The sequence below is a fragment of the Heloderma suspectum genome, chromosome 5 (genome assembly GCF_057233095.1).
Source record: "Heloderma suspectum isolate Gila_16-S chromosome 5, 16-S_ref, whole genome shotgun sequence".
NCBI classification, from domain to species: domain Eukaryota; kingdom Metazoa; phylum Chordata; class Lepidosauria; order Squamata; family Helodermatidae; genus Heloderma; species Heloderma suspectum.
In genome coordinates, this window is record NC_139462.1 from 1918308 (window position 1) to 1932919 (window position 14612).

Here is a 14612-nt window from a genome sequence, read left to right on the forward strand (position 1 = left end):
GTTACTTGGCCTTCTTTCCACTTCCTATATGTGTCCTTTTTTGTTTTCAGGTCATCCCTAAGCTTTTTGTGAAGCCACATTGGCTTCTTCTGTTGTCTTCCACCTTTTCTTCTTGTTGGAATTGTTTGTGATTGTGCCTTGAGAATTTCCTTTTTTAAAAGTTCCCACCCATCTTGGACTCCTTTTCTCGCTAGCATTGTTTGCCATGGGACCTTACTGATCATTGTTCTGAGTTTATTAAAATCAGCTTTCCTAAAATCTAGGGTACGCGTTTGAGTACACTCGGCTTTTGCTTCCCTTAGAACCAAGAACTCAAGTACAACATGGTCGCTTTCCCCCAGAGTTCCTGTAACTGCTACTTTATCCACTAAGTCATCTCTGTTGGTTAGGATCAAGTCAAGGATAGCCGATCCTCTAGTTCCTTCCTCTACTTTCTGTAGGAGGAAGTGATCCGCCACACAAGTCAGGAATTTCCTGGAGGGGCCATGTTTTGCAGAATTTGTCTCCCAACAAATATCGGGGAAATTGAAGTCCCCCATTACTACTACATCATGCTTCCTTAAAACATTGGCTATTTGCTTTTCAAAAGTTTCATCCTTGTCTTCTCCTTGATTGGGTGGCCGGTAGTAGACTCCGACCACCAGGTTCCTTTTATTCTTTGCTCCATTTATTTCAACCCAGATGCTCTCGATGGGGCTACCAAGCTCCTCCTCCTGTATTTCTGTGCAGAGATATGTATTTTTCACATACAGTGCAACCCCGCCTCCCTTTCTGTTCCTCCTGTTCTTTTTGAACAAGTTATATCCTTCAACTGCTGTATTCCAGTCATGAGAGTCATCCCACCAAGTCTCAGTTATACCTATCAAGTCATAATTTCCCTCTTGTATTAAGAGTTCAAGTTCGTTCTGTTTGTTTCCCATACTCTGGGCATTAGTATATAGACATCGAAGACCATGTGCTTCATAGTCTGGCTTTCTTCCTACATGTGTCTGAAGACTATTATTGGGCGCTATCAGCGCTGTTCTCTCCATTGCAGTGCATGCGCCTACGTCCATTGTTACCCCCAACATTACATCTCCCTTCCCCGTAGGATTCAGTTTAAAGCCCTCCTGATGAAGTTCTTCATTCTGTGGCCAAACACATTCTTCCCAGCCTTTGTGAGGTGCAACCCATCCCTAGCCAACAGCCCATCTTCCAGGAAGTATAGGCCGTGGTCCCAGAATCCAAATCTCTCTCGTCGGCACCACCTTTGTAGCCAGTCATTCACCCGGAGTATTTTTCGTTCCCTTTCTATCCCTCTTCTAACTACTGGAAGGATGGATGAGAAAACTATCTGGGCCCCAAAGTTCTTGAGTTTCCTTCCCAAAGCTTCAAAGTCTGACGTGATCTCTTCGTAGCTCCGCTTGGCGCTATCATTTGTTCCCACATGGATGAGAAGAAAGGGATACCTGTCAGTGGGCTTTATGAGTGCAGGTAACCTTTCAGTCACGTCTCTAATCTGTCCTCCCGGGAGACAACATACCTGGCGAGTCCACGGGTCTTCGCGACATACTTGGGTCTCGATCCCACGCAGCAAGGAGTCTCCCACTACTACCACTCTTCTCTTCTTCTTCTTGTAGGCCTGGGTTTCATCGCCTCTGTTTGACTGACCTTCAGCCTCTTGCTCACTCTCATGCAGGTTCCCCTGTGATTCTTCCTCTGCAGGCTGTCCTCCAGTCTCATCTGCAAGTACCTGGAATCGGTTCCACAGCTCCACCGTTTCCACTGGTGCAGAGTGGCGTCTAGTTCTTCTTCTCCTAACTGTCACCGTTTTCCAAGGAGTATCCTCTACTCCATTTTTCTTCTCCTCAGCATTTCCCACTTCTGCCTCATCTTGCTGTTGCTCTTCAAGCTTCTGGTCTGCCCTTTGCTGCTGTAGTTCCCCCATTCTGTCCAAGAACTCTTCGTGTTCTCTTATTCCCCGGAGGGTTGACAGTCGCCGCTCCAGTCCACTTACTTTTTCCTCCAGCAGCGTGATCAACTTGCACTTGTTGCAGGTGTAGGCCATGTTGTTCTCAGGCAAGAAAACAAACATGGCACACACCTTGCAGGTCACCACCACTGGAGAGTCTTGTCCTTCCATAGCCCCGTTTCCCTTTTTGTGTCTAGCTTTGTGATTGTTCTAGACTAGCCTGTGCCTGCTCCTCTACTCAGTAGAGGTTAAAAGCAGAGTCCCACTGGTGTGGAAGTGTGTGTTACAAGACAAATAAATGGGAAAAAGTTAGTTAAAAAAAAAAATGTTAGGGGCCTCCCCCTTGACCTCCCCTGCCGAACTCCCCTGGCCAACTCCTGTTTGCTCCCCCTGTTCGCTCGCTCTCTGGGAGCTTGCCTGCTTCTGTAGTCCCTGGACCAGCTGGAGCAGCTTGCTCTGCTCTGCTCTGCTCAGCTGGGAGGCGGGAAACAGACTGAAGCTTCCCGCCCAGTCAGCTGCTGGGAGTACTCAGGCCACACCCCTCCAATTCAGTTGGAGCTCTCAGAAGCTCCTGGTGAGCTCACAGCCAGTCAGAAGGATAAAGGGCAGCGCCCTGGGCTTCCTGCAACCCACTTACCTCTTAGCCTCTGTCTCCTTTGTCTCCTTTGTCTCTTCAACCACTGCAACTCCCCTGGCCAACTCCTGTTTGCTCCCCCTGTTCGCTCGCTCTGTTCGCTCGCTCTCTGGGAGTTTGCCTGCTTCTGTAGTCCCTGGACCAGCTGGAGCAGCTTGCTCTGCTCTGCTCAGCTGGGAGGCGGGAAACAGACAGTAATATACAGTTCTGAGTATATTAAAATCAGCTTTCCTAAAATCCATGGTACGCGTTTGATTACACTCGGCTTTTGCTTCCCTTAGAACCAAGAACTCAAGTACAACATGGTCGCTTTCCCCCAGAGTTCCTGTAACTGCTACTTTATCCACTAAGTCATCTCTATTGGTTAGGATCAAGTCAAGGATAGCGGATCCTCTAGTTCCTTCCTCTACTTTCTGTAGGAGGAAGTTATCCGCCACACAAGTCAGGAATTTCCTGGAGGGGCCATGTTTTGCAGAATTTGTCTCCCAACAAATATCGGGGAAATTGAAGTCCCCCATTACTACTACATCATGCTTCCTTAAAACATTGGCTATTTGCTTCTCAAAAGTTTCATCCTCGTCTACTCTTCCTAGGACCTTTGAGGAATGACTGTAGCTCAGCAGTAAAGCTCCTGCTTTGCATGTAGAAAGACCCAGGTTCAATCCCCAGCAGCATCTCCAAGTAGGATTGAGACAGAGCCAACTGTCTCAAATGCTGGAGAGGTGCTGATAGGCAGCATAGACAATATTGAGGTAGATGGACCAAGGGCCTGAGTCACCTTAAGGCAGCTTCCTCCTGCTCTGGAAGTGTACCTGTCTTGGAGGATAAGACCATCAAGGGCTCCTTGTCATGCCGGTTATATATTGCATCCAGTGCCACATGGTGACATAGGGAGGGGAGTGGCAAGCACTTAATTAACAGTAGCCATTCACAAAACAGTTGTTAGTGAAAACACAGGCATCCTTAGACAGGTAAGCTAATTAGCACGTCATGTGATCTATTTATTATTCAGAAAGCAGTGCATTCTTAGCCAAGCCACAGGCGACAGAATTGAGCCTCTTGGTCTTCCAGCCTTCCGCATCGCAGCCTCCCTCGGGAGGGCCTTCGTTCAAGAGCGGCCACTTCACGGTCGGCGCGCGAGGGACTCCGGAGGCTGGCCAAGGGAAGGGCTTCCGAGCACCCACCGCACGGGCACCCTGCCGGCCCAGGATGCGAGGGCTCAGCGGCGAAGCCCGTTCTCCGGACGGAGGCGCTCTCGGCCCCGCTCCCAGAGCAACGGCTGCCACGCCATTCCTCTCCGGGACGCCCGAAGCGCTGCTGCCAGGCCCCGGGCAGGGGTGCCCCGCTGCGGGCCTGGGGCGCAACGCCTCGGCCCCGCCCGCATCCCGGCGGCAGACAGGACTCCAGCGCCCAGCGTGCGCGGCGCTCCCCGCGCAGCCTCCGCGACACGCGGCGCGGCCTGGGCCCACGGGCACGCTGGGAGCTGTAGTTGCTGTGGCGACAGGCCCCGCCCCGCCCCGCCTCAAACCCGGAAGTGGGCGAGGCGCCGCCAAGATGGCGTCTCCTCCTCAGGGGGGCCCGATGGCGATCGCGATGCGGCTCCGGAACCAGCTCCAGGCCGTGTACAAGATGGACCCGCTCCGGAACGAGGTGTGGAGGCTGCCGCGGCTGCTCAGGACGGCGGCCCGGCCCGGCCCGGCCCGGCCCGGCCCGGCCGCCTGAAGCGGGGTGGCGGTAGCGCGCGCGCAGTGGCGGTCTGCGCTCGGCCAGGCGGGTGCGCCTGCGCAAAACGGGGGCGGGGCGGGGCTTCGCCCGCCCCGCGGCCGGGGCAGAGTTAAGGGGATGCGGAGGGCGCGGACGCCGGCGCCGCGGCCCCGCCGGGGGCTCCCAGGAAGGGCCAGGGACGCCCGACGCCGCGAGCCATGCGGCTGCCGGGGCCTGCCTCGCCTCGCCTCGCCTGCGGACGCCCCCGCGGCCTCGGGCTCCCGCAGCCCCGAGCACTGCCGCGCCGGCCGCGCCGCAGCTTCCGGCGGGCGGCCCTCCACTCCCCGCAGCCCCGGGCGAAGGCCGAGCCGTGCCCTGCGCCCCTCCGGCCGCCGCCTTCCGCGCCCAGAGCAAGGCTTCTGCCGGCCCTCCTGCGTCCAGCCCGACCTCCCCTGCTCCTGGCCGGGCAGGGGAGGGGAGGCGTCCTGCCCCGTGCGAGCGCGGTGTAAGCGGGCCCTGGGCCCGTCTCACAGGTGAGATGCGGGGCCGTGAGGCATCGGCAGGGCTGAGAGCCCAGCGGGCGCTGGGCGGAGGGCCACGCGGAGAGGCGCGTCTTCCCCGCGGGGGGGGGGTGCCGGCTTGGGGGCTTTCTTTGTGGCGACGACCGCATTCCCCGATTTCGCGACCGTGTTCAGGTAGGGTGGCTGGGACTCAGGGGGATGGGGAGATTTGACCAAGGCCAGGGAATGAATCCGTGGTGGAGGTGAGTCTTCAAGATCTCTCTTCTGGGCTTGGTGTGCTTGGGGACGAGGCATGGTGGAGATCCAGCTGGCCCACCGGCAGGCCAGTGGGCAGCTCCAGATGGTAGTTGTCCTCTGGAGCCCGTTTTTCACCCAGAGGAACGTTGTGGGGGCCCAGCCACTGAGCTGCGTGTGGGCTTTCGGGTGGAGGAGCGAGCAAGAGCTGCAACAGTTGAGGCTGGGAGAGGGGAAGAGCCACTGGGGGGGGGCAGAGGACTATCAGCCTGAAGCCCCTCTGTCTGCTTGCCTGCCTGTCTGTCCACAGGAGGAGGTGAAAGTAAAGATGAAGGAGCTGAATGAGCACATCGTGTGTTTCCTTTGTGCTGGCTACTTCATAGATGCCACCACCATCACGGAATGCTTGCACACCTGTGAGTAACGTCCTGGGGGCGGGGAGGCTGGCTGGCTGTAGCTCAAGGGGAGGGAGGGCCATATTCCTGACGAAATGAGAGGCACCTGCCCAGATTAGAGCAAGAGGCCCCTGCAAGTATGTGTGTGTGTGGGGGGGAGGAGGTTGCTGTGAGGAGTCGGAGAAGTTCCTGGTCCGACAAACGGGGGGGGGGGCGATGCGTGCACGAGGTGAGCACAAGGGACACTGTTTGTGCTGGGACCTAAATACCTGAGGAGGCGCCTCTTCCCCTGCCAGCATGACTACATCTTGAGGCCTCCTGCTGAAGTTGTTCTCCAAGACATCAAATAAGAATCTAAAATTTGTTATAACTTGGTTTGCTCATTAAATTATGTTTTGTATATTAAATTTAAAAGTATAGTTTATTCAGGCAATAATTGTTGTTGTTGTGTTGTTCAGTCGTGTCCGACTCTTCGTGACCCCATGGACCATAGCACGCCAGGCCTTCCTGTCCTGCGCGCTCTCCCGGAGCGTGCTCAAGTTCATATTCATTGCATCGGTGATGCTATCTAGCCATCTCATCCTCTGCAGTCCCCTTCTCCTTTTGCCTTCAGTCTTTCACAGCATCAGGGTCTTTTCCAGTGACTTTTCTCTTCGCATTAGGTGGCCAAAATATTTGAGCTTCAGCTTCAGTCTCTGTCCTTCCAATGAGCACTCAGGGTTGATTTCCTTTAGGATTGACTGATTTGACCTCTTCTCCAGCACCACAGTTCGAAAGCATCAATTCTTCGGCGCTCAGCCTTCCTTATAGTCCAGCTCTCACAGCCATACGTTGCTACTGGGAAAACCATAGCTTTGATTAGACGGACCTTTGTCGGCAAGGTGATGTCTCTGCTTCTTACTATGCTGTCTAGGTTGGCCATAGCTTTCCTCCCAAGGAGCAAGCGTCTTTTAATTTCATGGCTACAGTCACTGTCTGCGGTGATCTTGGAGCCCAAGAAAGTAAAATCTGTCACTACTTCCATTTCTTCCCCTTCAATATGCCAGGAAGTGATGGGGCCAGATGCCATGATCTTTGTTTTTTTAATGTTGAGTTTCAAACCAGCTTTTGCACTCTCCTCTTTCACCCTCAACAAGAGGCTCTTTAGATCCTCTTTGCTTTCTGCCATTAGGGTGGTATCGTCTGCATATCGGAGGTTGTTGATAATTCTCCCAGCAATCTTAATTCCGACCTCTGATTCATCCAACCCGGCATTTCTCATGATGTACTCAGCATATAAGTTAAATAAGCAGGGTGACAATATGCAGCCTTGTCGTACTCCTTTCCCAATTTTGAACCACTCGGTTGTTCCATGTCTGGTTCTTACTGTTGCTTCCTGACACTCGTACAGGTTTCTCAGGAGACAGGTAAGGTGATCTGGTACTCCCATCACTTTAAGAATTTGCCACAGTTTGTTGTGATCCACACAATCAAAGGCTTTAGTGTAGTCAATGAAGCAGAAATAGACGTTTTTCTGGCATTCTCTTGCTTTCTCCATGATGCAGCGAACGTTGGCAATTTGATCTCTAGTTCCTCTGCCTCTTCGAAACCCAGCTTGTACTTCCGGTAGTTCTTGGTTCGCATACTGCTGAAGCCTAGCTTGTAGGATTTTGAGCATCACCTTGCTGGCATGTGAAATGAGCGCAATTGTGCGGTAGTTTGAACACTCTTTGGCGTTGTCCTTCTTTGGAATTGGAATGTAAACTGACCTTTTCCAGTCTTGCGGCCATTGTTGAGTGTTCCAAATGTGTTGGCATATTGAGTGCAGCACTTTAACAGCATCATCTTTTAGGATTTTAAATAGCTGAGCTGGAAGACTGTCACCTCCGCTAGCTTTGTTGTTACTAATGCTTCCTAAGGCCCACTTGACTTCACTCTCTAGGATGTCCGGCTCAAGTTCAGTGACCGCACTCTCATGGCTATCAGGGACATTAAGATCTTTCCTGTATAGTTCTTCTGTGTATTCTTTCCCCCTCTTCTTAATCTCATCTGCATCTGTTAGGTCCCTGCCTTCTTTGTCCTTTATCATGCCCGTCTTTGCACAAAACGTTCCCTTGAGATCTCCGATTTTTTTTGAAGAGATCTCTAGTCTTTCCCGTTCTGTTGTTTTCCTCGATTTGTTTGCGTTGTTCATTTAAGAAGGGCTTCTTGTCTCTCCTTGCTATTCTCTGGAACTCTGTGTTCAGTTGGATATATCTTCCCCTTTCTCCCTTGCTTTTCGCTTCCCTTCTTTCCTCAGCTACTTTTAAAGCCTCATCAGACAGCCACTTTGCTTTCTTGCATTTCTTTTTCTCTGGGATGGATTTCGTTGCTGCCTCCTGAACAATGTTACGGACCTCCGTCCATAGTTCCTCAGGCACTCGTGTCTATCAGGTCTAATCCCTGAAATCTATTCCTCACCTCCACTGTATATTCATAAGGGATATGATTTAGGTCATACATGAATGGTTTAGTGGTTTTCCCTACGTTCTTCAATTTAAGCTGAAATTTTGCAACAAGAAGCTCATGATCTGAGCCACAGTCAGCTCCCGGTCTTGTTTTGACTGACTGTATAGAGCTTCTCCATCTTTGGCTGCAAAGGACATAATCAATCTGATTTCGATATTGACCATCTGGTGATATCCATGTGTAGAGTCGTCTCTTGTGCTGTTGGAAAAGAGTGTTTGCTATGATCAGCGTGTTCTCTTGGCAAAACTCTATTAGCTTTTGTCCTGCTTCATTTTGTACACCAAGGCCATGCTTGCCTGTTATCCCGGTGATTTCTTGACTTCCTGCTTTAGCATTCCAATCCCCTATGATGAAGAGGACATCTTTTTTTGGTGTTAGTTCTACAAGGTGTTGTAGGTCTTCATAGAACCGATCAACCTCAGCTTCTTCGGCCTCAGTGGTTGGGGCATAGACTTGAATTACTGTGATGTTGAATGGTTTGCCTTGGATTCGTACTGAGATCATTCTATAATTTTTGAGATTGTACCCCAGGACTGCTTTTCTCACCCTTTTGTTGACTATGAGTGCTACTCCATTTCTTCTAGGAGATTCTTGCCCACAATAGTAGATACGATGGTCACCTGAATTAAATTCGCCCATGCTTGTCCATTTTAGTTCACTGATTCCCAAGATGTCGATGTTCAGTCTTGCCATCTCATGTTTGACCACCTCCAGCTTACCTTGATTCATTGATCTGACATTCCAGGTTCCTAAACAATATTGTTCTTTACAGCATCGGATTTTCTTTTCACCACCAGACACATCCACAGCTGAGTGTCCTTTTGGCTTTGGCCCAGCCGCTTCACCCTTTCTGGCGCTACTTGGAAATACCCTCTGCTCTTCCCCAGTAGTATATTGGACACCTTCCGACCTGAGGGGCTCATCTTCCGGCGTCATCTCTTTTAGCCTTGTGATACGTTCCATGGGGTTTTCTTGGCAAGAATACTGGAGTGGGTTGCCATTTCCTTCTCCAGTGGACCACATTTTGTCAGAACTCTCTGCCATGACCTGTCCATCTTGGGTGGCCCTGCATGGCATAGCTTATGGCTTCACTGAGTTACGCAAGCCCCTTCGCCACAACAAGGTAGTGATCCATGAAGGCAATAATTACAAATTTACTAATTGAGTTTACTCTTTAAAAGTCTTTAATTTTAATGATAATTTTATGAGGAAACCAAATTATGCATAATTTATGTTCCTAAAGCAGCCATCCCCAACCTGGTGCTGTCCAGATGTTACAGTGCCCAGTATTCCTGACCATTGGCCGTGCTGCCTGATGCTGATAGGAGTGAAAGTTGAAAACATCTGGAGGGCACCTTGTTGGGAAGGCTGTCCTAAAGCAACAAAGTGAATTTAGATCTATAACGAGAACTAAAAATATTGTGCGTTTTTCCCAAAATTTCCATCCCCCCCGTCATTTTTTTCCCCATGACTTCAGAATTTCAGGTAGTTTCATTTCTCTAGCCTGGTGCCTGTATTGCAGTCCTTTAGCATTAGGTTACAACACATTCATTTTCCCAGGCATTTTGAGTTGTGCAATGCCTTAATCTGCTACGTGTTTTTAGCTGCTACTTATTATGATTGTTAACATGATGGTCTTAACATTTGGGGGTATACTTAATTGGTTGTTTATGTTTGTTGTCCACTGCCCTGGAATCTATTGGTTGAAGAGCAATGTCTGCATGTGTTAAATAAAGATAGTGCCGGGAACTCCACTTCTGGAATAGGGCTCCGTTCCTCCCCCGCCCCCCCGCTCATCCACCCATTTTCACATGCGGGGGCTTTCAGGGTAGCAAGCACCATTGAGATCCTGACCACCCAACATGCGAGAGAGACGAGGTTGCCCACCTGCAGCTCGTTCCTGGCTGCACGTGGAAGAGCCCTGGGCCAGTCCAGCCCCTGGGTGCCCTCTTCCCTTGGACTTCCCTTGGCGCAGCATTTGGTGGCAGCACTGGGGCTTGACAGGGCTCTTCCATCTCCCCTAGTTTGCAAGAGCTGCATCGTGAAGTACCTGCAGACCAGCAAGTATTGCCCCATGTGCAGCACCAAGATCCACGAGACGCAGCCGCTGCTCAACCTTAAGCTGGACCGTGTCATGCAAGACATTGTCTACAAGCTGGTGCCTGGCCTGCAGGAGAGTAAGTGTGAGAAGCAGGAGAAGGAGAGGGGTGGACCAAAGTGCCCTCAGCCCTCCACTGGCCCCACAGGCGCCAGGTCTGCAGCCTCTGTGGGACTTCTTCCCGTACCTGAGGGGGGTGTTGAGAAGAGGTGTTGTCTGCTGCAGCTTTGGCTGCAGGCTGGGAGGCTTCCTTGCTGGATCAGGCCCAGGTCCATTGAGCTCAGTCAACTGCTGCTAGTCTGGATGGCGGGGGGCTCACAGGTCCCTGGAAAGCAGCTGCCCCTGAATGTGGAGTGTCATTTTTAGCTGTTGCACCAAAGAGGCAGCGCTTGGACTGCTGGGTTTCTCTCCATGAGCCTTGGGATCCAGTGGCTGTCTTCCTTACAGAGCATATAGCTAAACTGGAATTCACTGCCACAGGCTGTAGCGATGGCCCCCAATTTGGCTGGCTTTAAAGGGAGCGTTGGCAAATTCCTGGAGGAGAAGCCTGTCAGTGGCTGCCAGGCCTGAGGGCTCTACACTGCCTCCACGGTCAGAGGCGGGATGCCCGTGGGGAACATGCATGGGAGGGTGCTGTGGTGTTTCTGTCCTGCTTGTGGGCTGGGCACCGTGTGAACAGAATGCAGGACTAGACAGGCCTCCGGTCTGATCCGCACAGCTCTTCTCCTCTCCTCTCTTCACTCCCTTGAAAATCCCTGCAGGTGAGGAGAGGAGGATCCGAGAGTTCTACCAGTCCCGAGGCCTGGAGCGTGTCAGCCAGCCCAGCAGCGAAGGTGCGGACTGCTCTCTGCCTGCCCCCGCCTTCCGGGCATGGTCCTGTGTGGTTCAGCAGGGTGCTGGACAGAAGGGCCTGAAGTGGGTGTGGGGGTAGGAGGGCAGGAGGGTCTCCCTCCCTCGCCGCTGCTCTGCTGCATGTCTGGCCAACTGTGGGGCTTGACAGTGTGCCTCCACCCCAGATCCTGCCTCGGACCGCGTGGGCCTGCCGTATACGGCCTTCGACCATTCGCGTGCTCACTACTACCGGTTTGATGAGCATGTCATGCTGTGCCTGGAGAAACAGGGGTGAGCAGGACAGTGGCAGGGGCGGGGGGGTGGCAGCTGAGCTTGGCCAGAGTCGGTCAGGGGTGCCTCCTGTGGGGGGCAGAGGGCGGGTCCCAGCAAATACCGTCTCACCCCACTTTCCTGGAGTGTGGCTACGTGGCCTGGGTGATGCCATTGCACCTCTAGGCAATCTCGAGCAGTGGGGGGGGGGCAGGCGTAGGCCTGAGGAAGCTTGCTCTGGCCTTGCAGTCCTTGGGTCGCTGGCTCCAGTCGTCTGGAGCTGCTAGCCTCATGGGCCGCTCTGGCTTCGGGGATGCCCTCCGGGATGCGAGGGTCCGCCTGTTGGTTTGCTTCCCATCTGTTTGCATCCATTGAGGGGAGGCTGCCAAGGAGACCCTGGCCCCGGGGGCAGGGGGGCGGGATTTGGACCTTGGTTTCCCCAGTCCAAGCCCAGTGCCCTAGTTCCCTCGTTCCCTCGTTCCCTCTCCTTGCTGGCGCTGGGGGACAGGTGGTGTGGCTCTGTCTCTCCACCGGGGCTTGTGAAAGATGGGCTGCAGCCCTTTGCAGCTCCTGGACAGCTACCCTAGAAGCAGTGCTGGCGGGGGGTGCCGGCCTCCAGTGCCCCCCGGTTCCCACGTGCCTCTTCAGATGCCCTGGTTGCCCGCAGGGGCTTGCTCCCTCCTCCTCCTCCTCCTCGCCCTCCTGTGCTGGCAGCTTCACCCTGGTGCGGCACAAGGGGGCGCTGTGCCGCAGCCAGTGGGCCTGGAAGAAGGCCTGGCGCCCCTCCCCCTCCCCCTCCCCCCCCCCCCCCCCGCTGGAGGAGAGCAGGGCCCTGGGCAGGCGTGGGCTGTGCTCCAGCATGGGAGGGGGAGGGAGCCCCCGGAGAGGGGGGACATTTCCCCCTCCGCATGTCATTTCCCCCTCCGCATGTCATTTCCCCCTCGCATGTCATTTCCCCCCTTGCAACTGGGGGCTCTTTGCAGTCCTTGGTGTGTATGTGTGTGGGGGGTCCACCTCCTCTCACTGACACCACTCCCCTTCTTCCCCCTCGCTGCAGCTCCGGGAAGGAGAAGCACAAGCACATCCTGCAGGTGAGAAGGGAGTGGGGGCCCCGGGAGCCCTCACATGGGGGCAGGGTGCTGAGGGCCTCCCATACTCCACCCTGTGCTCAGTCCAGTCTCCAGCGCCCCAACCGCTCCACCGCGCCCCAGCCCCCTCCGGCCCAGCGTTCCCCGCAGGGAGGGGCTTTCACAGCAGAGCATGAGGGCTGGGGTGCTGCCCTCCCACATGCTTCTCTCCCAGCAGTCCCTGCCCCAGGGCTGCCCCTGCCCCAGGGCTGCCCCCTCTCGAGAGACTGGGGAAGACTGCGAGGCAGGCTGGGCATGTTCTCAGGGTGCCTTTGGCCCGTCTGCTTGGCTCCCCATTGCTCCCTCTTACACTTTTTTTCCTCCCCCCACCCCAAGCACAAATACGTCCGCTGCTCGGTGCGGGCCCAGATCCGCCACCTCCGCCGGGTTCTGTGCTGCCGATTGGAGCTGGCCCTACAACACGTGAGTGAGACCCGGGCCTGGTTGCTCTGAGCGCAAGGAGTGTCCCGGAGCTGCCAAGGAGAGCACTGCTGGTAGCCCTGGGGAGGGAGGGTGGGAGGGCCCGCCTGGGGGGTTCTTGGGCCCAGGCATCCCTGTGTTGATGGGCCTGGGGTTTCCCTCCCCCCCTCTAGGTGCAGGTCCTGTTTAACAATGAGGTGCTCCCGGATCACATGACCCTGAAGCAACTGTGGCTGTCCCGCTGGTTTGGCAAGGTGAGGGGGCTGACTCTGGTGTGGGGGTGGCTGTCTCTTCCTCCCCCCTTCCCAGCAGAGACACTGACCCCTGCTGTCTTTGCTTTGCAGCCGGCTCCCCTCCTGCTGCATTACAGCGTGAAGGAGAAGAGGAGGTAGGGGGATGGAGCTGAGCGACTTTCCCCTGGGGCAGCAGCCTGCACTCCCACACACACAGCCCTCCCTATCACTCTAATTTAAGGCCCCTGTCTCTTCGATGTGAGTTTATTTTTGGAATAAAAGTACAGAAAAGCACTGTCTCTTTGGCTCTCCTGCCACCCTGGCTTGGGTGGCGCTTTCTGAGGTGCCAGGAAGGAGCTCCTTTGAGGATCAGTGCCTCCCGGAGTGGCGGCAGGGGCGGGGCAAGGCGAGGCGGGGGCAGCCCTGCCCCTAGCAGCTCTGCCTGCACTTCTCCAGGCTTGCCAGTCGGTGGCAGAAATGCTCCTGTTTTCAAATCTGGCTTATGGGGCTGACATGGGGCGGGAGGGGGCTGGAGTCTCTGAGGGGAGGAAGCCGCCTGCCCCCTCTTCTCCATTCCTTTGCAGTGATTTAATGCGCCCGCCAGCTCAGGCACGTTCTGGAGCGGCAGTTGCTGTGCCGGCTAGGGAGATTAATCTCCGTCATCCTCCCCCCCCCCCCCGCTTCCTGTTCGGGTGTCAGAATTCCAATGAGGAGTGATGAGCAAATAATGGCCCATGTTGCAGCCCCCCTCCCCAATTTCTTTCTTCCTCCCTCCACCAGAGGTAATGGGTGATAATGCAGTCCTGAGCCCCTGATTTGGGGGGGTCCCTGGCATGCTGCCAAGTAGGCCCTATTGTTGTGGCCAGTGGGGCGACCATCTGGGCAGCTGTCAGAACATGGGGAGAGGGTTGCAAGAGACACGCCTGGGGTCTTCTGGATTCCCCCAGGCCTAGTTTCTGGGGAAGCAGGCCAGCCTTGAGTTTCAGGCTCAGTGTGGTCGAGCTGCAGCCGAACTGGGGTGGTGGTGGTGGCTTTGAGCATCCACCAGACCCTGCTGGCATCGCTGATTCCTGGGAGCGGACAACTCCAGCCTCGTACCCACATGCTTCAGGGCCCCCCCAGCTCCTGAGTCCCCTTTAGCCGTGGCCTGGACTTCTGTTGGGGGTGGGTGAGAGATGTGAAGGCCCAGAAAAAAAAACCCGGAAACATTTGGGGGAGAAACTGTTTTTTTTTTTCCAAGGACCATTTTGGTTTTTCCCTGAAAAATACTAGAGATGTAAAATGTCTGGAAATAATTAAGCCATTGGGAAAACATTTTTTTTAATCCTCTCTGTAAGAATCCCAGCAGAGTTATTTCATTTCTTTTTAAAAGTATTGATCTAGAGTATATTTTGCTGATAGACATTTATGCTCAGTTTCCCACCACGTGAGTAGAGTCACCATTATGCATTCTTGACAGTAAATCTGCATTCTTGACAGTTTGGGTTTTATTCTATGGAGTATAGGTTTTATTCTGTAGCAGTCATTCAATGTAGTTCTAATCTATTCAGACAATAGTTACAAATTTACTAACTGAGTTTACTTTTAAAAGTCTTAAAATATAATGATAATCTTATGAGCAAACTAAGTTAGACATAAAATAACTTGAGGAACAGAAAGGCTGCTTTATGTTCCTAAAGCAGCCCTCCCCAACTTGGTGCCCCCTGG

At 53.8% G+C, this 14612-nt stretch overlaps 1 protein-coding gene across 3 annotated transcripts; it reads left to right on the forward strand.

The window, feature by feature from the left end:
- Positions 1-4121: 4121 nt before the first annotated feature.
- Positions 4122-14228, forward strand: PCGF1 (polycomb group ring finger 1). 3 transcript variants are annotated; one of them, XM_084855127.1, is made up of 9 exons: positions 4122-4235; positions 5355-5460; positions 9951-10103; positions 10786-10857; positions 11041-11146; positions 12183-12216; positions 12589-12675; positions 12846-12926; positions 13017-14228. In XM_084855127.1, exons 1-9 carry the CDS (start codon positions 4140-4142, stop codon positions 13062-13064), a joined length of 783 nt encoding a protein of 260 aa, XP_084711253.1. In that variant the 5' UTR covers positions 4122-4139; the 3' UTR covers positions 13065-14228. The 3 variants fall into 3 exon arrangements, with proteins under 3 accessions (XP_084711253.1, XP_084711255.1, XP_084711254.1); XM_084855129.1 differs by lacking the exon at positions 4122-4235 and adding an exon at positions 4377-4822; XM_084855128.1 differs by lacking the exon at positions 4122-4235 and having other exon boundaries at positions 5016-5460.
- The last annotated feature ends 384 nt before the right edge of the window (positions 14229-14612 follow it).

Excerpts from the sequence above, each read along its gene's own strand:
- PCGF1 (XM_084855128.1), top strand. The coding sequence starts at position 5,103 with ATGGTGGAGATCCAGCTGGCCCACCGGCAGGCCAGTGGGCAGCTCCAG. Across the intron at positions 11,147-12,182 it reads CTGTGCCTGGAGAAACAGGG|CTCCGGGAAGGAGAAGCACA; the intron begins GTGAGCAGGACA and ends CCCTCGCTGCAG. Across the intron at positions 12,676-12,845 it reads TGGAGCTGGCCCTACAACAC|GTGCAGGTCCTGTTTAACAA; the intron begins GTGAGTGAGACC and ends CCCCCCCTCTAG.